At 38.8% G+C, this 23,655-nt stretch overlaps 1 protein-coding gene across 1 annotated transcript in view; it reads right to left on the reverse strand.

Moving 5' to 3' along the window:
* The window catches only part of LAMA3 (laminin subunit alpha 3), a 240,940-nt gene that overhangs the window by 32,172 nt on the left and 185,113 nt on the right, over positions 1-23,655 (reverse strand). Inside the window, exons 45-59 of the mRNA XM_030842611.3 lie at positions 19,575-19,685; positions 19,351-19,462; positions 18,971-19,138; positions 17,325-17,521; positions 16,023-16,139; positions 14,799-14,953; positions 14,378-14,519; positions 13,434-13,536; positions 12,360-12,476; positions 12,095-12,274; positions 11,403-11,545; positions 3,123-3,293; positions 1,537-1,688; positions 1,212-1,374; positions 652-785 (exon numbers count right to left, since the gene is read on the reverse strand). Of these exons, the coding sequence (XP_030698471.1) occupies positions 652-785; positions 1,212-1,374; positions 1,537-1,688; positions 3,123-3,293; positions 11,403-11,545; positions 12,095-12,274; positions 12,360-12,476; positions 13,434-13,536; positions 14,378-14,519; positions 14,799-14,953; positions 16,023-16,139; positions 17,325-17,521; positions 18,971-19,138; positions 19,351-19,462; positions 19,575-19,685 (2,165 nt within the window). The remainder of the gene's footprint in view (positions 1-651; positions 786-1,211; positions 1,375-1,536; positions 1,689-3,122; positions 3,294-11,402; positions 11,546-12,094; positions 12,275-12,359; positions 12,477-13,433; positions 13,537-14,377; positions 14,520-14,798; positions 14,954-16,022; positions 16,140-17,324; positions 17,522-18,970; positions 19,139-19,350; positions 19,463-19,574; positions 19,686-23,655) is intronic.

The following is a 23,655-nucleotide window of genomic DNA, read 5'->3' on the forward strand; positions in this document are numbered from 1 at the left end:
GTGAATCAGCTACACATATACATATATTCCCTCTTTTTTGGATTTTCTTCCCATTTAGGTCACCACAGCCCGCTATATCTCCTGGATGTGCCCTTACACTCTATGATGATCAAACCCTAGCTCAACCCTAGAGATACTATTCAGGATTCCCTTTTGAAAATGTCTACTTAGGAAGATGTGGCCCAGCAGCTGAAGATCTTGCAATATAAGAAATTATTAACTTGAAATATAATTTTGTTCTGAGCAGTAAATACTCAGTCTGTCTCGTATTAGAATCTTCCAAATCTTTTAAACTATAGGGTAGGTCAGGCGCTCAAGGCAGCAACTTTCAAATAGGTTCATATGGCAAAGTCATGGTGTACTTTAGGGACCACGATTTTTTTTTTGAAGTTTACAGTAAATAAATAGTCTGTGCCTAAATCAGGTACCAACGAATGCTGAATATTTTGTGGTAGGAGGCACCAAAAATTGAAGAAAGATTTATTTTTTCAAAATCGAGAAAATTCTATAATCTAATATTTTATACAAATAAGGAAAAGACTTTTTCTTATTTAATTTATATTCCTTAAATAACAATTACACATATTTTATGTAATATAACTGCAAGCTACCGAAATCACAAAGAGACACCAGCTTATAGGTTTTATTTACCTTCTACAAGGCTCCACTTTTGTCGTGTTGAGATTGAAAGTCTTTTTGAAGTTGTACAAGCTCAGAACATTTTCATTGAGGTCATCTAATTCAATACAACCTTTGTATGGAGGGAATCTCAGTCTACTAGGAAGCTAAAAAAAACAAAACCAAAAAATCTTCCACTAATTGAACAAAGGACAATGAACAGGCTGACGAGGAAACAGTATAACTCTATCACTTTTAACCATCAACATAACATAGCGGGTAAGCATGGGGACCCTAGAGCCAGATACTCTGGCTTTGCTATTTTCTAGCTGTCTGATCTTGGGCAGGTTATTCAACCTCTCTGTTTCAGTTTCCTCATCTGTGAAATAGGAAAGATAGTGATGCTTGTTTAAATTAATATACTTAAGCCTAGATCACTGCACATAAAAGAGCTCAGTGAGTGTTAGCCATTGTCACTGGATATCCTGTAAGAATACACAGTTAAATCCATTTTGTATATAACCGATTAAAACATCATTATGCCAAATTAAATTTTAAATATTTTCATTCCGTGAAAAAACATTCACACTTACTCTAAAATCAGATGGGTAACCTCCAACGTAAAATACAACATTTTCAGGGTCCAAATCGAGGAGCGTGTTGCTATCCCCACTATCCATGTCATGGAATTGAGGTGCTTCTGGCTTACTGGATGTGGCTTTTCGGGTGTAATTAAGCCTTGCAAACTGATAAATTCTGTTTAAAAATAAATTAGATAATAAAGTTATATAAAAATTTATGAGAAGATGAAAGAAATCAAAGCCAAAATACTAAAAATGGGGTTCAGCAATGCATACAATGAAAGTTTGGCGAGTGTAGGTCAAATTAACAAAGAGCAGTAATCAATCAGACTCGCACCTCTGGAATTTCACCCGGTCCATAACTGCCTCCTGAGTTTCGCTCCTGGTCAAGGTCTGGCCTACTTGGAGTTCAGCCTCGCGTTCTCCCAGGTTGTAGACACTCGTGAGCTGGCCATCTACGACTGCCATGCCTATGTAGTCCCTGGAGGCCTGGAGACAAAAAGGCCACCTCAGAGCACTTCACATACTGAATTCTCTCAACTTCCCATCCCAAAAGAGCGCATTTCTAATAACTAACAGCTTTCATTCAGTTCACCCTGGGCAGACAGAATGCATGAGGGGCACCCTGGTATAAGACAATACAGACAGCACAGTTCATTGACAATGTCTGCACTGTTTTTGCTCTCGTTATCATGAGGGCACTCATTTATCCACTCCTCCATTCTCTCAATCTGCAAATATTTGCCAAGCACCTGACGTAAAGATGAACCGGGTTCAGGCCTCCATGCGATTTTGTTCTGGTAAAGGAGATAAACCATTTACGTCATTCCAGCCCCATACAAGGTCCCCTCAACACTCTGGGCATGCCTGTTCACCCTGTGTTATCACGGTCAGTGACGTATGTACCTCACTTCCCTGTTAGAATGTGAGCACCTTAGGTAAAAACAAATTTTTGAAAACTGTGGTAAAATATATAACAACACGAAATTTACCATTTTAACCTATTTTAAGGGTACATTAAGTACATTCAGGAAACAAATGTTTGTTTATCATAAATACAGGGTATGGTACCTAGTAGGTACATGGTGTACATTTGCTGAGGGAGCAGTCATGGGCATTTTGCCATAATACAAAGCCAAAAGTCATGTCATAAGAAAGTTACAAATAAAGTCCCAATACCTTGAAGCATGAACGGGTGACCAGGAATAGTGCTGATTTTAGGAATCCTTAAATACAAAGCCCACAGTGACAGCCAACCATTTCCTAATTTCCCAGAATTTCTGAGAACCATGTTTCAGGAATTTCTTTTCCAATCATGTAGAATAACTAACCTAGTCAGTGATTACCTTTTCCTCTGACACTTAGGTAGAATAGATGTATTTTAAGAGGAGGGATTAAAAGCTAAAATAAACTATTTGAAATGCCTATAACAGTGGTGGTTTAAAGAATTTAGAATTATAGAGATGGGGCAACTGTATTTCTTACTAATGAGGCAGGAGAGGCTGCATTTCACTCTAGGCCTCATTCACAGATGGTCACCACCCCAGACACGTGGAAGGGTCTGCGGCTGGGCGCCCTGAGAAGAGGACAGAGTCCAGCGCTATGAGGAAGAACTACTCTGATCTCCATGAAGCCTTGGTACTGCAGCCCTGGTTGTAAGGGGAGGGGTACTGATCTTCAACCCCAGGTGTGGACGTGCTCACGTGTACACACGTGTGTGCCTACATGCCGGGCCCATCAGGCCAGGCCTCTCGATCCCCCAGCCAAGGACAATCGGTAATTGACGGGAGATTCCCCCTGTGGAGCCACCAGAGGCGACGGCATTTCCTCCTGCTGTGTCGTTGGCAGTGACACAGTCGTGTCACGCATCTCAAAAACCATATTCTGTTTTAAAAACAAGAGGAACGTCAAAGCAATACTTACATCTTTATTTCCGAGGTACATCACAAACATATTCTCGGTCCCCCCACTTTCTGTTGATTCAGGTCTTTGGAGAAACAAAGAAAGAGAAGTGTATCCTTTCAAATCCTCCAGGTCATGTGGCAGCCGCACTTCCACTCCAGATTTACCGTTGAACCTCATGGGGATGGCGACCTGTGAGGGACAAGATCCAGGGTGTTAGCTGTTCCAGATGAGGAAGGTGAGGATGCTCAAGGTGGTGGCTTGTGACTGTGTAGCTGCTCCCAAGTTGCTATGATAGGGAGCAAAGGAGTGCGGATGCCTCCTAGGCCTGGAGGCTACACTCAGCTGCATGCGGAATAAAGCATTTGTGTTCTTCCTGCCTCAGGCGAGGGGCTTTGGGAAGCGCGTTTAGTCCTCTGTGCCAGCAACAGTAATCACCATAATAAATTATTACTATTATTGTCACTATGATGGCTATAATATTAATTTGTATTAACCCTATTGTTAAAATATTTCTATCATAATAATATAATATATTAATATACAGAATAATATGGGCTTTAGATAATATATTATAATAGAGGGTATTATATTTATAGGTTTATAATACATACTAATAGGGTTAATATAATATTATAATCCTATTAATATTATTATATATTATAGTATAATATAAAACTACATTATATGCAAAATATTATTAATAGGGTTATGATATTAATATTATATTAGCCTTACTAATAGGTATTATAGCCCTATTAATATATAAGATGAATATTATATAAATATAATAATAATAATTATTATTCAAAGCCTAGAAGGTTTTTGTGCAAATGAGCTAACATATATGGAAGCACTTAGCATGATACCTGGCATACAGTAGATGTACAATACATCAAAAATATTTTTTTTAAAAAAGAACTCTTTAAGGAATCTTTTGCCATTAACATATTACCTGTTATATCTGCATTTATTACAGGCATTCAGTCCTTAAAAATATGTGCATCACGGTTCTCTAGAATATGTGTCTTAAACTCAGGGTGAAGGACTATTTTTTCCCTCTACTCTTCTCTGGATCAATACTTTTATAAAATATATGAGAAATTAAATTACTAAAAAATGAAATAAAGAAGGTATGTAAAATATACATCCACTGATCCAATGCTTGGATGTTGAAGCAATTCAAATTATTGAAAGTTTCTAAACATTTACTCTTAATTTTGTACTTATATATAACGGAGCAGTAATAAAAGTTCTCTGACTAGCTCTGGTCTTTGGACCCCCTTGGGTAGCTCTGCATTAAAAACACAGAAAATAAGTATTCTCTAACGATCTAAAGAATAACTCTAGGAATGATACTTACACCAACTCTACCTTTTATCTCCCAAGCATTTAAGTATTTATGGAGGACCTTGTATATGCAAGGCATCAGGCAGGGAGGCTTAGTGATGCATGAGCTGTAGTCTCTCCAAGGTGCCCATGACCGATGGAGCTCCCCTCCCCTACACTCACAGGCTCGTTTTATGCCCTTCTCTTCTACTAGCCCTCTACCCTCCATATACCCCACACATCCTGAGTCTATCCATGCTCTTCTGCTTTTTGTCACCTGGAAAACTCCTACTCATTAAAAAATTTTTTTAATTAAGAAAACATTTTATGGACAAGCCTCTTAGATAGCCTCATCCACCAGAGGGAAGACAGCAGAAGCAAGAAGAACTACAATCCTGCAGCCTGTGGAGCAAAAACCACATTCACAGAAAGATAGACAAGATGAAAAGGCAGAGGGCTATGTACCAGATGAAGGAACAAGATAAAACCCCAGAAAAACAACTAAATGAAGTGGAGATAGGCAACCTTCCAGAAAAAGAATTCAGAATAATGAGAGTGAAGATGATCCAGGACCTCGGAAAAACAATGCAGGCAAAGATTGAGAAGATGCAATAAATGTTTAACAAAGACCTGGAAGAATTAAAGAATAAATACCTAGAAGAATTAAAGAAGAAACAAACAGAGATGAACAATACAATCACTGAAATGAAAAATACACTAGAAGGAATCAATAGCAGAATAACTGAGGCAGAAGAACGGATAAGTGACCTGGAAGGCAGAATGGTGAAATTCACTGCCACGGAACAGAATAAAGAAGAAAGAATGAAAAGAAATGAAGACAGCCTAAGAGACTTCTGGGACAATATTAAACGCAACAACATTTGCATTATAGGGGTCCCAGAAGGAGAAGAGAGAGAGAAAGGACCCAAGAAAATATTTGAAGAGAGTATAATTGAAAACTTCCCTAACATGGGCAAGGAAATAGCCACCCAAGTCCAGGAAGCTCAGAGAGTCCCATGCAGAATAAACCCAAGGAGAAACACACCGAGACACATAGTAATCAAATTGACAAAAATTAAAGACAAAGAAAAATTATTGAAAGCAACAAGGGAAAAATGACAAATAACATACAAGGGAACTCGCATAAGGTTAACAGCTGATTTCTCAGCAGAAACTCTACAAGCCAGAAGGGAGTGGCATGGTATATTTAAAGTGATGAAAGGGAAGAACCTACAATCAAGATTACTCTACCAGGCAAGGATCTCATTCAGATTTGACAGAGAAATCAAAAGCTTTACAGACAAGCAAAAGCTAAGAGAATTCAGCACCACCAAACCAGCTCTACAACAAAGGCTAAAGGAACTTCTCTAAGTGGGAAACACAAGAGAAGAAAAGGACCTACAAAAACAAACCCATAACAATTAAGAAAATGGTAATAGGAACATACATATCAATAATTACCTTAAACGTGAATCGATTAAATGCTCCAACCAAAAGACACAGGCTCGCTGAATGGATACAAAGACAAGACCCATATATATGCTGTCTACAAAAGACCCACTTCAGACCTAGGGACACATACAGACTGAAAATGAGGGGATGGAAAAAGATATTCCATGCAAATGGAAATCAAAAGAAAGCTGGAGTAGCAGTACTCATATCAGATAAAATAGACCTTAAAATAAAGAATGTTATAAGAGACAAGGAAGGACACTACATAATGATCAAGGGATCAATCCAAGAAGAAGATATAACAATTATGAATATATACGCACCCAACATAGGAGCACCTCAATACATAAGGCAACTGCTAAGAGCTCTAAAAGAGGAAATCGACAGTAACAGAATAATAGTGGGGGACTTTAACATCTCATTACACCAATGGACAGATCATCCAAACAGAAAATTAATAAGGAAACACAAGGTTTAAATGACACAACAGACCAGACAGATTTAATTGATATTTATAGGACATTCCATCCAAAAAACAGCAGATTACACTTTCTTCTCAAGTGCGCATGGAACATTCTCCAGGATAGTTCACATCTTGGGTCACAAATCAAGCCTCAGTAAATTTAAGAAAATTGAAATCATATCAAGCATCTTTTCTGACCACAACACTATGAGATTAGAAATCAATTACAGAGAAAAATATGTAAAAAGTACAAACACATGGAGGCTAAACAATACATTACTAAATAACCAAGAGATCACTGAGGAAATCAAAGAGGGAATCAAAAAATACCTAGAGACAAATTACAATGAAAACACAATGATCCAAAGCCTATGGGATGCAGCAGAAGCAGTTCTAAGAGGGAAGTTTATAGCAATACAAGCCTACCTCAAGAAACAAGAAAAATCTCAAATAAACAATCTAACCTTACACCTAAAGGAACTAGGGAAAGAAGAACAAACAAAACCTAAAGTTAGTAGAAGGAGGGAAATCATAAAGACCAGAGCAGAAATAAATGAAATAGAAACAAAGAAAACAATAGCAAAGATCAATAAAACTAAAAGCTGGTTCTTTGAGAAGATAAACAAAATTGATAAACCATGAGCCAGACTCATCAAGAAAAAGAGGGAGAGGACTCAAATCATTAAAATTAGAAATGAAAAAGGAGAAGTTACAGCAGAAATACAAAGCATCCTAAGAGACTACTACAAGCAATTCTATGCCAATAAAATGGACAACCTAGAAGAAATGGACAAATTCTTAGAAAGGTATAACCTTCAAGACTGAACCAGGAAGAAATAGAAAATATGAACAGACCAATCACAAGCACTGAAATTGAAACTGTCTTTAAAAATCTTCCAACAAACAAAAGTCCAGGAATAGATGGCTTCACAGGTGAATTCTATCAAACATATAGAGAAGAGATAACAACCATCCTTCTCAAACTCTTCCAAAAAATTGTAGAGGAAGGAACACTCCCAAACTCATTCTATGAGACCACCATCACCCTGATACCAAAACCAGACAAAGACACTACAAAAAAAGAAAATTACAGACCAATAGCACTCATGAACATAGATGCAAAAATCCTCAACAAAATACCAGCAAACAGAATCCAGCAACACATTAAAAGGATCATACACCATGATCAAGTGGGATTTATCCCAGAGATGCAAGGATTCTTCAGTATATGCAAATCAATCAATGTGATACACCATATTAACAAATAAAAACCATATGATCATCTCAATAGATGCAGAAAAGCTTTTGACAAAATTCAACACCCATTTATGATAAAAACTCTCCAGGAAGTGGACACAAAGGGAACCTACCTCAACATAATAAAGGCCATATATGACAAACCCACAGCAAACATCATTCTCAATGGTGAAAAACTGAAAGCATTTCCTCTAAGATCAGGAGCAAGATAAGGATGTCCACTCTGACCACTATTATTCAACATAGTTTTGGAAGTCCTAGCCATGGCAATCAGAGAAGAAAAAGAAATAAAAGGAATACAAATTGGAAAAGAAGAAGTAAAACTGTCACTGTTTGCAGGTGACATGATACTATACATAGAGAATCCTAAAGATGCCAAGAGCTAACCAATGAATTTGGTAAAGTTGCAGGATACAAAATTAATGCACAGAAATCTCTTGCATTCCTATACACTAATGATGAAAAATCTGAAAGAGAAATTAAGGAAACACTCCCATTTACCATTGCAACAAAAAGAATAAAATACCTAGGAATAAACCTACCTAAGGAGACAAAAGACCTGTATGCAGAAAACTATAAGACACTGATGAAAGAAATTAAAGATGATACCAACAGATGGAGAGATATACCATATTCTTGGATTGGAAGAATAAATATTGTGAAAATGACTATACTACCCAAAGCAATCTACAGATTCAATGCAATCCCTATCAAATTACCAACGGCATTTTTTACAGAACTAGAACAAAAAAATCTTAAAATTTGTATGGAGACACAAAAGACCCCAAATAGTCAAAGCAGTCTTGAGGGAAAAAAATGGAGCTGGAGGAATCAGACTCCCTGACTTCAGACTATACTACAAACCTACTGTAATCAAGACAGTATGGTACTGGCACAAAAACAGAAATGTAGATCAATGGAACAGGATAGAAATCCCAGAGATAAACCCACGCACCTATGGTCAACTAATCTATGACAAAGGAGGCAAGGATATACAATGGAGAAAAGACAATCTCTACAATAAGTGGTGCTGGGAAAACTGGACAGCTACATGTAAAAGAATTAGAACACTCCCTAACACCATACACAAAAATAAACTCAAAATGGATTAGAGACCTAAATATAAGACCGGACACTATAAAACTCTTAGAGGAAAACATAGGAAGGACACTCTTTGACATAAATCACAGCAAGATCCTTTTTTGATCTACTTCCTAGAGTAATGGAAATAAAAACAAAAATAAACAAATGGGACCTAATGAAACGTAAAAGCTTTTGCACAGCAAAAGAAATCATAAACAAGACATAAAGACAACCCTCAGAATGGGAGAAAATATTTGTAAACGAATCAATGGACAAAGGATTAATCTCCAAAATATATAAACAGCCCATGCAGCTCAATATTACAAAATCAAACAACCCAATCAAAAAATGGACAGAAGACCTAAATAGACATTTCTCCAAAGAAGCTATACAGATGGCCAAAAAGCACTTGAAAAGCTGCTCAACATCACTAATTATTAGACAAATGCAAATCAAAACTACAATGAGGTATCACCTCACACCAGTTAGAATGGGCATCATCAGAAAATCTACAAACAACAAATGCTGGAGAGGGTGTTGAGAAATGGGAACACTCTGGTGCTGTTGGTGGGAATGTAAATTGATACAGCCACTATGGAGAACAGTATGGAGGTTCCTTAAAAAACTAAAAATAGAATTACCATATGACCCAGCAATCCCACTACTGGGCATATACCCAGAGAAAACCATAATTCAAAAAGACACATGCACCCAATGTTCACTGCAGCACTATTTACAATAGCCAGGTCATGGAAGCAACCTAAATACCCATCGACAGACGAATGGATAAAGAAGTTGTGGTACATATATACAATGGAATATTACTCAGCCATAAAACGGAACGAAATTGGGTTATTTGTAGAGATGTGGCTGGATCTAGAGACTGTCATACAGAGTGAAGTAAGTCAGAAATAGAAAAACAAATATCGTATATTAATGCATATATGTGCAACCTAGAAAAATGGTACAGATGAACCGGTTTGCAGGGCAGAAATAGAGACACAGATGTAGAGAACAAACTATGGACACCAAGGGGAGAAAGCGGTGGTGGGGTGTGATGAATTGGGAGATTAGGATTGACATATATACACTAATATATATTAAATTGATAACTAATAAGAACCTGCTGTATAAAAAAAATAAATTTCAAAAAAAAACATTTTATGAACACAAAAAAAGAGACTACACCTGCATATGTACGACCTTCTTAAGAAATTAAGCATTACTGCTATGACTGAATCCCATCATGTATCCCACCCTGTTCCCAGTCTGCTCTCCCTTCTCAGAGGTCACCACTACGCTGGATTTGGACTCCCATGCCCTGCTTCTCATGTGTGTTTTAATATTTTTACTAAATATCATTGATCTATAAACTGTAACTAGTCTTATTTTCGTAAGTGACAGAGCAGAGATCAGAACAAGGCCGTCTGCCTCGGTTAACCAGTTCTAAGCCACTGTGCTATTCATACACTTCAGATTATGTTCAGTAAATTAGTGAATGAACACAGAAGGGCAAAAGCTAGAAACATGCTTTTTCATTTGCTTTTATAAGATGTGTATGGGTAGGAAGAGGGTAGTTTCTGCCAAACTGTGCCTTAGGCTCTTTGTTTTTCTGCTAAAAATTTTGTGTTGGGAGTCATTCTCTTTCCTAAAAGAAAAGGCAGCTTTTGAGGCTCAAAAGACGTAATATTGAGCCTGGAAATCAACCATGGTGCCTCCAGGGCAGTGATATTCTGACTTGGCTTTCCAACTCTCTATCTCCAAATATCTCACAGGGAGGTGGCTAAAAAATACAAGATATTTCATTTACATTATTTTAGGATAAAACAAATTGTGAGGGAGAAGCGTAAGGAATTCAAGTAAATAATGTTAGATTAAAATTAGAAAGGCTGATGGAATTTTCCAATGAAGGAAAATTGCTGTAATCTCCTATTCAGAACACTGCTCATGTTGGTAGGAACCATTCCTCCATCCTCAATAAAAGTGGATTCTACAACTTCCAAGTTAAAATGAGAAGGTAGGTCTTGTTCAGTATCACATCTGCACGTTCCAATCACAGAACCCTTACTCGAACTTGCAATAACACTTTACCAACTGGAGCCTGGGGGAGAATCCTGCTTCCTGTCTGCATGAGTCAGTGAGAAGGAAACTGCTCCAGGTCCTTGATGTACCAGATCATCTAAGGGATGAAGATGACGTGTACTTTTGAAGGATGACAGGAGGAAATGAACTTGCACATTGGGAGCAACCAAAGAATTATGGCAAGAAAGACAACCAGGGGACTTGGGCGCAGTGGTTGAGAATCTGCCTGCCAATGGAGGGGACACAGGTTCGATTCCAGGCCCAGGAAGATCTCACATGCTGCGGAGCAACTAAGCCCGTACACCACAACTACTGAGCATGTGCTCTAGAGCCGGTGAGCCACAACTACCAAGCCCACGCACCACAGCTACTGAAGCCCGCGCGCCTAGAGCCCATGCTCCGCAACGAGAGAAGCCACCACAGTAAGAAGCTCACGCACCGCAACAAAGAGTGGCCCCCGCTCGCCTCAACCAGAGAAAGCTTGCGCAGAGCAACAAAGACGCAACGCAGCCAAAAAATAAATAAAAAGACAGACAACCAGTTCTTGAGCACATAGATACCTTTCCTTTCCTAATGAATGGAGTAACTTATCAAAGAATGAGCCTTGGTGCCTGGCAATGTGGGGACACACCCACCTTATTCGCAGCATCTCTGGCCTGCTGAATTAGCTCCCGTATGCGGTCCATGTTGTCAGAGATGTTGCCCAGTGGCAACAGCTGTTGGTTGATACTTTCAATCTTGCTCAAAAGATCAGGCAGTTTGCTGGTTAATTTCTTTACTGTTGGTGAGATTACAAAACAGAAATTTATCATTGTGAGTTGAGAAAAGGTTAAATACAGATGTTCTCATTGATAGTACTTGTCAAGTGGTATGTCTGGGTCCCAAACGTTGGACAGGATGACTCAGAATCAGGTAATACAGTTTCTATATTATAGAAATATATATTATACATATTTCTATATAAATACATCATGGATCTTATTCTGCAATCTAGATATCAAATAATCTTTCTTGACCACTATAAAAAATAAATCTTTGCTTTTTGATCTTTAATATTAATAATAATTCAATTCCTCATAATTCAGGGACCTATATCTCCACTCTATAAAAGGGAAAATCAATAGCAATGTTCATGGATTTTTTTCAAAAATCCTACTTGGTCCTTTTCACTAACAGAATAGCCATACTCTCTGAATGGATTATGTGAAGTCGTTTTTAGTATTTTAATTTCTAAGATCAGACTTTACCAGGGAAAAATTAAAACTGACCAAAGCACATACTGATGGAGAAAATGGATAATATGTCCAGGGCAGAGAATGCCTGCTACCTGAATTATCTGCATCGGTGAGAGCCTTGTTGAAGTCTTCACTCCCGGTGCTCCCATAGGTATCCTTAATTCTTTCCACGTCTGTCTGAATGGGGTTGAGCCCATCTAGAACATCATTTGTGATGTCGTTGGCATTTCTGACCATGCTCTTTGCACTATTGATTATACCATCGATGTCACCTAATGCACACACAAACAGGGAGGGGTAAGTATCTAAAATGCTTGACAAAAGAAGCCAAGTCCAGTGGGTTAGGGAGCTGCTGACCTCTCTGTATCCCACGAAGATCATCGCGGATGGTCGTGAGATTGGTGTCTACCAGCCCTTTCTGAACGGTCATAATTTTCAGAGTTTGCTGCAGGTTGCTGAGAGCCGGACTGATTTCTAAAATAAAATAAAGCAGCAAGAGGCGATTACCCTAAAGATCTTGATCATCTGTGGGTATTGGTGACCCCTGAAGTAGCCAAGGTCTGCACAGCATTGAGCAGACCTGCATCTTAGCAGTCATCCCCGAGATGCCCACTGCATGCACCTAGACCCACAGGTCCTCCAGTTACAGAGGCCAGGCGCATACAGAGCCTGTGTTACCAGGCTCCTTGGAAATGCACATGAGGAAAGGGAGAGGTGTAATAACTCATTTTAATTTTAAAAAATGAAAAAAGATAAATAAATAAATATATTTATTTACTGGTAGAAGGCATCTAACTGCTTTGAAAGGATTAAGAAGGTAAGTGAGGGCTATGAGCTTGGATGGCTGCTCAGCTATGAATGACCACAGGAGACCAGAGAAAATCAAGACACAGCATTTTCTGAACACAGGAATTTGGTGAGATCGAGACGGTTTAATTATTTTTTTAAAAAAATCAAATTAAATAAGTAGAAAAAGTTCAAAGACAAAAATTTAAAAATCTTCATGCCCCATAGTGGTAGTGATTTTTGGTACTTTCAGTTGCTAAGATTTTAGGGCTTAAGAAATTTTGAAGCAGTTGCTCTAATGACCTGAAACTAATTACCTGGGCCTTAAGTAAGAAAGCAGCACTGTACATACCTCAATGCTATGTGGGTCCACACGGGATAAAACTAAGAATCCCCTCCCCAAACCCAAGGCCAGGCCGAAACAGGCCTATCAGCCTCAAGATTTACTTAGATTTATGAGGTTCTAGTTAATTTGGTATATGTTAGAATATTGGGTAGACACATCCCAGCTATGAGTTTGCAAAGTATCATTTGCAGGGACACTGAGATTCAAGAAGTGCGTTTGCTTCTAGGGCTGCCTCTCCTGGTCTCATAGGTTGTTTGCAAGTCTTTGACTATCCCAGCCTCCACCCTAACCCTCAGTACCTTGCTGTAGCTTCTTCTGGGTTATCTTGGCTTCATTTAACAGTTTATCACTGTTGGAACTCAGGGTTTTAGCTTTTCTTGGAACATCTTCCTTTATCACTGTCTGAAAGCAAAGTGTTTATCAGCTTTAAATGTGATACACCTTAGGAAATATAGTGTAAGAGTTTTCATCCTACCCCAAAGCCCTTATCTTTAATCTTTAAAGAGTGAGGTTAGAAGGTAAGGAGGAGGTTTAAAAAGACTGTTCCTTAAAAGATACAGTCAGGGCTCTAAGAAGACATCTGTGGCTTAGGGAGGCGGACCCATCTCTGCTGATATAATGACAAATTGTGTGACACCTTCTCATTTTCTCACTGTCACTTGTACAATACCCTCTGCAATAATGGAGGACAGAGCTAAAATGTTTTTAGGCTTTTAATCTTCGGGAGATAAAAATCTTCAACCTTCTGAGGTCTGTCCCCTAATTCTCTCATAGTTAATAATTTGTTCTTTATTTTTAGACATAGGAATATTATATGATGCATTTAAGATACCATAGGACTCCACAGACATGCCCAGGTGTAAGACAAATGACAGGAAATAAATGGTTATAAAATTGTGTACAAAAATTTCTCTTCTTTGGTAAATGTTAATGCTCAATACTCAGTCACAGCATAAAAACATACCTGGTAAGAAGCAGGGTATAATACTTTCATGGTTCAAAATCAATAATCAGTGTGATTTCTATCTGGTTTTACAAATGATTTTTAAAAGTGGGCTACATTTATCAAACAGTCAAGTATATACAGAAATGACATATCTAGAGCAAGTTCGAGTCTATTCTATATAACAAATTCTGGTCTAAAATAATGCTTTTTTCTATTCCTTGGTGCACGCAGAAAGAAGATAGGAAAACGAGTCGTCTCCAGAGTGCCTGGAGAGAAGGTACCAGTGCAGGTGCTCACCTGGAGGGCAGCCTCAGACGCGCTGGTGGCCTTGTCCGCTGCGTCCTCGGCTGCTTTGATGGCATTGAGGATGTTCTCATAGGCGGTGGCAGCGTCCACGGCACAGCGTACCAGCTCATCCCCACTGGTGTTCCTCTTGATCCTAGAAAATGGTACAGGAGAGGGCTCCAGCGGCCCCCCTGCCTGCAGCTGAGCCCCCTAACCTCCCGATTCATTTGACAGATGGAGACTTGGGGCTGCAAGCTCTGCAGCTCTGCCCCAAAGATGCAGCTGGGAATCAGGCCCCTGCAGCTGGTCGGGTTTGGAACTGGGCCCTGGGTGCCGCCCTCCACCCTGGTCTGGAGACCCCACTCCCCCTGAGAGGCCTTCCCACCAGGCTCCAGCGGCCCCTTCAGTTAGACCCGTCAGGCCAGCCACTCACTCCTCCAGCTGCCTCGCCAGCTCCTGTAAAGACTGCGCATGCTTCTCTGCCTCCCCCACCAGGGATGCTTTACTGGACGATTTGGAAAGTTCTCTCACTTTGTCACTTAGTTCGTGTCTTGCTTCATTTAAGGTGACAGCTAGTTTTTCATATTCCTATATTTTCCAAGTAAACAAGAGGTAGTGTCAACTTAAGCAAAGCACGTATATGCCATTTTCTTGACCTCTGTTGTAAATGACGTTTCCAGGAAGCAACAATGAGAAACTGTTTTCTGAGCCCGCTCAGCACACCAATTATTCCTTGGTTACTTGAGATATTGACACTGATAATATTCTCCCAAGTTATACCACCATTTTGAACATTTTCCATATGGTGGGTACCCACTTTGATAGATTTTATAAAAGCTCATTATTATCATTTGTGTATAGCTGCACTAAACCAAAATACCTTTTTTCTGATTTAGAAATAGCGATAATAAAAGATATTTTCAAAATGACCAATGGGCTGCTAAGAAATGTTGTCCATCTTTTACCAGTCCTAAATGTCTTCTGTTAATAATGTATGCCTGATATTTTATTTTATTTTTTAATTGTTTTTTAGCTTTACTGAGGTATAACTGACATACGATTGTAAGCTATTTAAAGTGCACGAAGTGATGATTTGATATACGCATACATTGTGAAAGGATTCCCCCAGTGAGTTAACACATCAATCAGCTCATATTTTATCCTCTTAACTTTTTTGGGAGTGGGGGTGAGAACATTTAAATTCTCTTTTAGCGAATTTCAATTATACAATATAGTGCTGTATATGAATATGTATATGACTAGAGTCATATGTATATGTATGTATATGTATATGTACCTATGTATATGTACGTATATGTATATGACTAGAGTCATATTGCTTTACATTAGATCCTCAGACCTTATTCATCTTAGAGATGAAAATGATATTTTAAAAATAGCACCACATTTTTTTTCGTTATCACAAAAGTAACATTCACTCACTGCAGGCAAATTAGATAATAGAGATAGATCTAGAGAAGATACATCATTCACCCCTCCCCCCCCCGCAAGGGACAACCACTCTTAACCATCTGGTATATTTTCTTCCACCTAAAAGACATATATTGGAGAAAAAATTGGTTAGCCGATCTCATAGTTTCCTCGAAACATAATTTAAATGCTTTTTGATTTTCCAGAGAACCAGTTTTGCCTCTACCTCATGGCTTTTACTCATCAGCTCCAAGGCGACATTAGTTTGCAGTAAGGAAGAGTCTGCGGTGGCTAGATGCTTGGTGAAGTCACTCTGGAGGGAATTCATTTCTTTAACTTGTCTCTGGAGAGAATAAAAAGAATATCTGTGAGCTTCATGATGTATCGTCAGAAGGCACAGGCACATTTATTGGACAACAGCATAGAAGTAGTTTCAGAGTCAGAATGTCTTCTTGCACTTAAAGGTCATCTAGGAAACTCCAAAGCCATGAGACATCAGCTCAATTTGTTGTGTAGGTGTGTTGTCATAGTTTCCACAGACAACATGCCAATGAAACAATCGCTGTCACATTGGAGAAGGTTTCTACACTGGGTTCAACCAGGCCCATGAGGTGGATATATAATTAAGCTCTGGCTAGGGGATCAGAACGAGGGATTTTAACTAAGGGAATCAGCACCAACCATCAGCACACTCTACATGCCGGTCCCAGCGAAGATGTTGGGACACTTCAATAAGGAAACACACAGGACTTTAGGATGCCAGGGTGGAGGCGGACCGAGTTCAGGGACCCGTAAAATTGGACCCTGCTCCCTTCCCCTTGGCAAAATCAGTGACTTCCAACAGAGGTGTTACTACCTGAAGAGGCTTTGGGAGCTAACCCTATCACCATCAGTGAAGATATTAGTCATTGTCTTTTACGAAATTCTTGTGTTTTTTTTTTGGGGGGGTGGTGTTCAGTCCTATGTTATTCCACTTTGATCTTACTGTCATTTCATAGCCCCTCACACTTTTGTTGTTGTTTTAGCCTACAGTGTTCACCACTGAAATACACACTATAGAATTCGAGCTTTAAATCCTCATTGCAACTCCTGCATGTGGCCGGTATTTTGACTTATTTCCTATGAAGCAAGTAATGGCTTAAAATGCCTTTGCTGGTGATTCTGATAATGATGTTTACATATATGACGCAAAAAGTCACTTATTTAGAGCATACACTGTACACTTTGAATTAATTATAACAATATTAATTTCTCACCTATCTGGCAACATTATTGGTCCAGCACTCTATCAGCCAGGGGTGGGGGTGAAGCGATTTGCTCTGCTTTCTCTGTGGTTTAAGGTCAGAAACTTTTCTGGCCGCTGAGGAGTAGCAACTACTTTGATTTTGCCTTTAATGCCTCGCTCCTATTTGATTAGGGTTTCGTGAACAGACAGCTGCCTGGCTCTGCCACTTTATTAACGATGAAGATTCCTGTTCCCTCATCCTCGTCATTAACCAAACCATGCAGATTCTGACCGTGACCTCACCTTGATGGATTCCAAAGCCCTCTCGTTTTCTCGGTTGAGGCCGGTGGCCTGCTTTGCTTGGGTACTGGCCTCCTGTAGCGCGGCACGGAGGTCACTGAGTTTGGCTTCGTATTCATTTAAAGAATCTCGTATATTCTTAACAAGCCCATTGTTCTCCACCTGGTGGTTTTCCAGCCAGCTCCTTATCCGAGTCAGCACTGTAATACATCACCTTTTTGTTTTCCACTTGAGAGATGAGTACATTGGAAGCTAACTTATAAAGACTACAGAAGGAGAATTGAGTTTCTACTCACTTCATGGTTTTCCTCGAACTTGCAAGGGAACAGGAAAGGAAACTAGCATTTATGTTATGTTATACATACACTGTCTCATTTAACTTTCGTGACAACCACATGAAAACAGTAATTATCATCCTCATGTTTCAGATAGGAAAATGGATGGCCTGAGAAATTGGGTGACAAGGTTTTAGCCTTGGGACTTGAACTTGACCTGCAGAGCACAAAGTACATGCTCCTTCTACTACTAACACTGTCTCCTTGCAGCTAAAAGCCAAGGCTAATATTAAATTTAAACAATACAAATGCTAAAAGAGAACTGCTACTATCTGTAACCACTGATACATCATTTTACTAGAGAATAAAGGTCAGTATTTGGGAAAATATACACCAAATTATTATTTCTTACAGTTTTGAGCTAATGAGGCTTTTCCCCTAACCCAAACCTTTAGATATATTCAGTTAATTTCTAGTATATTCATTTTTGGAGGTAACAGTAGTGCTAATATCAATGTATGATTCAAAAGCTCAATGGTGATAAGGTGACCATTAAAAATGATATGAGAGAGCTGAGTGGAGATGAATGAAAAGAAGAATGAAAATGCAGTTAAAAAGGAACAAGAGGTATCAGTGTCTAATATCTAAGAAGAAACTTTTTTTTTTGCATGATGGTAAGATATTCTATTCTATGGATAAAGAAGATGTGGTATATATGTACAATGGAATATTACTCAGCCTTTAAAAAGAATGAAATAATGCCATTTGCAGCAATATGGATGGACCTAGAAATTATCTTACTAAGTAAGTGAAGTAAGCCAAACAAAGACAAAAACCATACGATATCACTTATATGTGGAATCTAAAATATGACACAAATGAACATATCTATGAAAAAGAAACAGACTCACAGACATAGAGGAGACTTGTGATTGCCAAGGAGTGGGGAGGGAGGGAAGGATTGAGAGTCTGGGATTGGTAGATGTAAACTCTTATACATAGGATGGATAAACAACAAGTTTCTACTGCAAAGTACAGGTAACTATATTCAATATCCTGTGATAAACCATAATGGAAAGTAACGTGAAAAAGAAAGTATGTATATATGTATAACTGAAATCACTTTGCCGTACAGCAGAAATTAACACAACATTGTAAATCAACTATACTTCAATAAATTAAAAAAGTGTTGTTCTGTCCTACGGCTTCTCAGTAATCTGAAGGGGCTACCTACTTTCACCACGTGATCCTCTACCAGTAATATACGCTGAAAGGATGAGCCCCTCCACCTGGCACCGGTGACTAGACACTCTGCACACCGTATTTCAAACCAATTAGAACGGATTGTATGCAAGAATTTGGGAGGGTCCTTACGAAGCTGAGCCTCTCTTTTTTCAGCTTCTGCTTCCCTCAGGTTCTTCCCAAAGTTGCGGTTCCTCAGTTCCCTCAACATGTGCTCCGCTTCAGCCAGCTTTCTGGAAAAATCGTCCAAAGGCAAGTTGTTTCCTTCTCCTTCTGTCCCAGAGATCTGCTTCACAAGAACTGGAAAACATCAAGCAGTTTATTGAACTGGGAATTCTGGACTCCAGCAGACTACTAAAAAAAAAAAAAGGCCGAGATTTTTATGGAGGGTTCATATTGGTTTTTTAGCATCACTACAGGTTCTTTTTCATAATGTTGAACTTTTTCTTTGTACAACAAAGGCTACAAAGTAATATAAAAGATGTTTAATTGGGCTGAGTAACTCTTCTTACCGTGCACATTCCGGATGACATTTTTAATCTTTGTGTCCAGCTCTTTGGCGCCTTGGGTTGTCCGATCAACATTGCTAAATAATGTTTGAGCTTTTCTGGAATTTATTTGAACCTATATGAAAAACAAATTGATGAGCAAAAAGTAAGTTGATGGGAGGAAAAAACTAACAGTATTCTGAAAGCAAAAAAAAAAAAAAGTTAATGTTATTGACCTAACACATTACCTTTTCTTGCAAAGTTTCAAATTCACGATTCAAGTTACTCAGTTCTTTTTCCAGGCCATCCAGTTTTGATTTATGATTTGAAACGGTGGAACTGTAGCTGAGCAACTGGCTCTGAAAGTAACATACAAAGTTAATCTCACTTTAGAGTAGAAATTTGGAGGGAAGTCTTACCAAGTTGGTAAACCTGGTGATGATGTGAAAAGCTTCATTTAGCAAGACCAATGCTGATCCTTAGAAAAAAAATACGGTTCTTTGAAATAGGCCACATGAAGAATAAATTTCTGATGTAAGTTGCGATATGGCTCTAAAATAAAGTAGTAAAATTTAAAAACATGAAGAGACAAGAGATACTTTACTTGAATTAACGATCTAACCTTATAGAAATGAGGGTGATGTCACTTACTTGACGTATTAAGGTTTAGATTCTATTATAAAGAATTGTTCAGTTATTTTTAACCTATATGTTACCTGATAATACTAAAAAGAAGTGCCTATGGCTACTCTATTCAGGGACTCACTAGATTCAAAGAATTATAGAGCAGGAGGGAAATTTGTAGCTCATTTAATTGAATACCCTTATTCAATATGAAAAAAAATGAGAAAACAGAAGCCCAAAGAAGTTGGGTGACCCATCCATGCCACAGCAGTACAGGTGATTACTGATTGCTTCAGGACTCAAATCCTGGTCCCCTGTCCTTTTTGAGGAACTCAACAGCCTCATTACTTTTAGAGGGTGACATTGCCTCATATAATATCTAGAAGAGTAAATATTTTCAATTTTGGGGAAAAATATGTTAATACCTTGAGAATGTTTACAAGAAAAAGCAAAATTATTATCTCTATTTGCACACGAGAACAGCGTTGGGTAAAAGAACACAGGCTTTCCAGCTCAGGTCCACACCCTAGGTTCACCACTTAATAGATAAGCTCACTGGACTTTATCTCCTTCATCTGTATATTGGTGATTATAATATTAAGCTGCTGGGTTGTTTTCAGTGGTAAGTGGGCTAATGTATTATAAAATGCCACATACATACGACCGTCCAAAAAATTAGTTGCTTTCTCATACATATTCCTACTGAATTTTCATAGTGTTTGTGTGACATTGCAAGAAGATAGTTCTATTTTATTTTTGTTGTAGGCAAATAAGGCACATCATTCTAAAGAGTGTTAGTAGAAGTATAAGAAGTAAGAAGTATAGTGGTAAAGCGTGGTCTTTAGAATTTCATCTTGTGTATGAATAATGGTTGACAATCAATCACCCTACTTTCAAAACCCTCACCAATCCCAGACATCAGAGGTTACAGAGAACAAAATTATCTGTTGGACCTTTTTTACACTTTTCTCAAGTTCATACAAATCTATAAAAACAGACTGACATTTTCCTGAGTAGATATTCTTTTATTTTGTCAAAAAAAGGTTACAACTTTCTGTGACTTTCTACATTCACAGAGCAGGTTAACACATGCAGATTTTACTAATTCTGTTTTATTATAATCTGCACTAGGGGACAAACTGGAATTTGTGCAACAGTGCCCTGATTGTTTCAGATGTTTTATTTTTAATTTTTGCAGACAGGAAGACAAAAGTCATTCTTACCTTTGCTCCCCTTTCTGTAATGCATCTTTTTATTTTCAGCCTGCTTTTAAGTATGTCAACTTATTTTTGTTTTTAAAGCAATTAATTAATGGTGGGATTCAGTAAGACTTTTATTCTGTATCCTGCTTGGAATTCAGGACTTCTTAGAGCTGTGAGTTAATAGTTTTGCCTCAAAATTGGAACATTTTCTACCGTTAAATGCACAAATATTTTTCTGCCCCTTACTCACTTCATTTTTCTTCAGTGACAACAATTACATATAGGTTTGGTGACTTGATGTTGTCCCACAGGTCAATGAGGCTCTTTCTGTTTTTGTTCGTTTGATTTTTTAAAAGCTTTACTGAGGTACAACTGACATACAACAAAAGGCACGTGTTTAAAGTACACAATTTGATATGCTTTGACACATGACCCATGAAATTGTCTCCACAATTAAGATAAGAAACATTTCCTCATGCCCCTTGTAAGCCCTCCCCCCGATTCTCCCTGACACTTCCTTCCCCATCACCAGGAACACACACTATTAGATTACTTTTCGTTTTCTAGAACTGTGCACAACTTATGATTGTCACACATAAACACGCACACACTCATTAGGATATGAACTTTCCCTGGGCTGGCTTCTTTCAGTCAGAGTACTTATTCTGAGATTCACCCATGCATCAGTAGTTCATTACAATGTATTGCAAACTAGTATTCTACTTTGTAGATGTACAGTCATTTATTTATGCCTTCACCTGCTGACAGACTTTTGGGATGTTTCTGATTTTTGCTTATTGCAAATAAAGCTGCCAAAAAAAAAAAAAAAAAAAGGAATTTCACCTTGGCCTGAATCCTTCTGGACCCACCACATACTAGCTGTGTGACTGAGGGCAAGTTACTTAGCTTTTCCAGGCCTGGTAAATAAAAATAACACTATTTTCCTCACAGGATGTTGTGAGACGTAAGGAAAGCACTTAGCACAGAGCCTGGCACATAGGATGGATACCAAAATGTTGGTTTCCTTCCCTTCATTGAAAAAATGCAGGGTTGTACTGATGACATCAAAGTAACCCAAGTGGCTTTTCTTTTTCTCTGAAAACATAAAGACTTCCCCCCCTCCTCTCCATGTTAAGCCTGCAAACCATGCTCTAAAATTACCCTAATGGGATGGAAAAGAACCAGTTTTCTAGCATTAGTTTTTGCTGTATGTACTCAACCATAGCCACTAATGGTTTACAATCAGCCCTCATTCCAAAAGCACTTATTAAACTTTCCCCAAACCCTCTTTCACTATGTCTAGCTTAGGGTTTATCTCATCTACTGATTTATTTTACTTTGAGTATATTTCTTCATTTCCACGAGTTTTACTTAGATCTTTTCATATTTACCTCTTCTTGTTTGGTTTCTGGTGTTTAAAATTTTTTTCTAATTTCTTGTTCCTTCTACTGGATGTTATTCTCTTTTTTTTTTTTCTGGTACGCGGGCCTCTCACTGTTGTGGCCTCTCCCGTTGCAGAGCACAGGCTCCGGACACGCAGGCTCAGCGGCCATGGCTCACGGGCCCAGCCGCTCCGCGGCATGGGGGATCTTCCCGGACCGGGGCATGAACCCGTGTCCCCTGCATCAGCAGGCGGACTCCCAACCACTGCACCACCAGGGAAGCCCTGGATGTTATTCCTTAAAGTAATTTTCAGATTGTCCTATGATTTTCATTTTCTCTAAAGGGAACTCATCACTTGACTGTTGCTTCTGCTGCATGTCTTTCTTATTATCTGTCTGTTACAGTGTTTGCAGGCTCCTTCCAAGAGGGAGATTTCTTCTTCTCCCTGCACTCTCTGTGCCCTGTCCGGTGATCTTGTGGTCATCATTACTCCCACCCCAGACCCCGCAGTCCAGGACCAGGTGTTATAGTGACAGCTTAGGACTTGTACATTATGGTGATAGTGAGAATGTCACATTTCAGCACAGATCCTGGTTTGTGAGTCTTGTCCACATCCTGGCTGCAAGGTTGTCCTTTCTTAGGTTCTCATACAGCCATTGTCCAACAATGGGAATTGGAAAGTTTTGAGGTTGCTTTTTCAGCCTCCATTTATAGGCAGAAGAGCCCCCGTTTTCCCCCCAGGGAGCCTGACTCTGGCCCGTGGGGCACTTTCGGCCCTAGTACTTCTTAGGATACCCTCTTGACCACCTTCTTTCCAACTGTACATAGTACATGTTCTGAGCTATGAAACAGACATCAACACATTTAAGAGAACTGGAATCATAAAGTATGTTCTCTGACCCCAAAAGAGTTAAACTAGAAATCAATAACAGAGAGTTATCTGGAAAATCCCCAATTCAGAAATTAAACAATACAGTTCTAGTCACAAGAGGAATTAGAAAATTTTTCTTTTTTCTTTGGCCACGCTGCGTGGCTTGTGGGATCTCAGTTTCCAACCAGGGATTGAACCCAGGCCACAGCAGTGAAAGCCCAGAATCCTAACCGCTAGGCCACTAGGGAG

Source organism: Globicephala melas, chromosome 13 (genome assembly GCF_963455315.2).
Source record: "Globicephala melas chromosome 13, mGloMel1.2, whole genome shotgun sequence".
Taxonomy (NCBI): Eukaryota; Metazoa; Chordata; class Mammalia; order Artiodactyla; family Delphinidae; genus Globicephala; species Globicephala melas.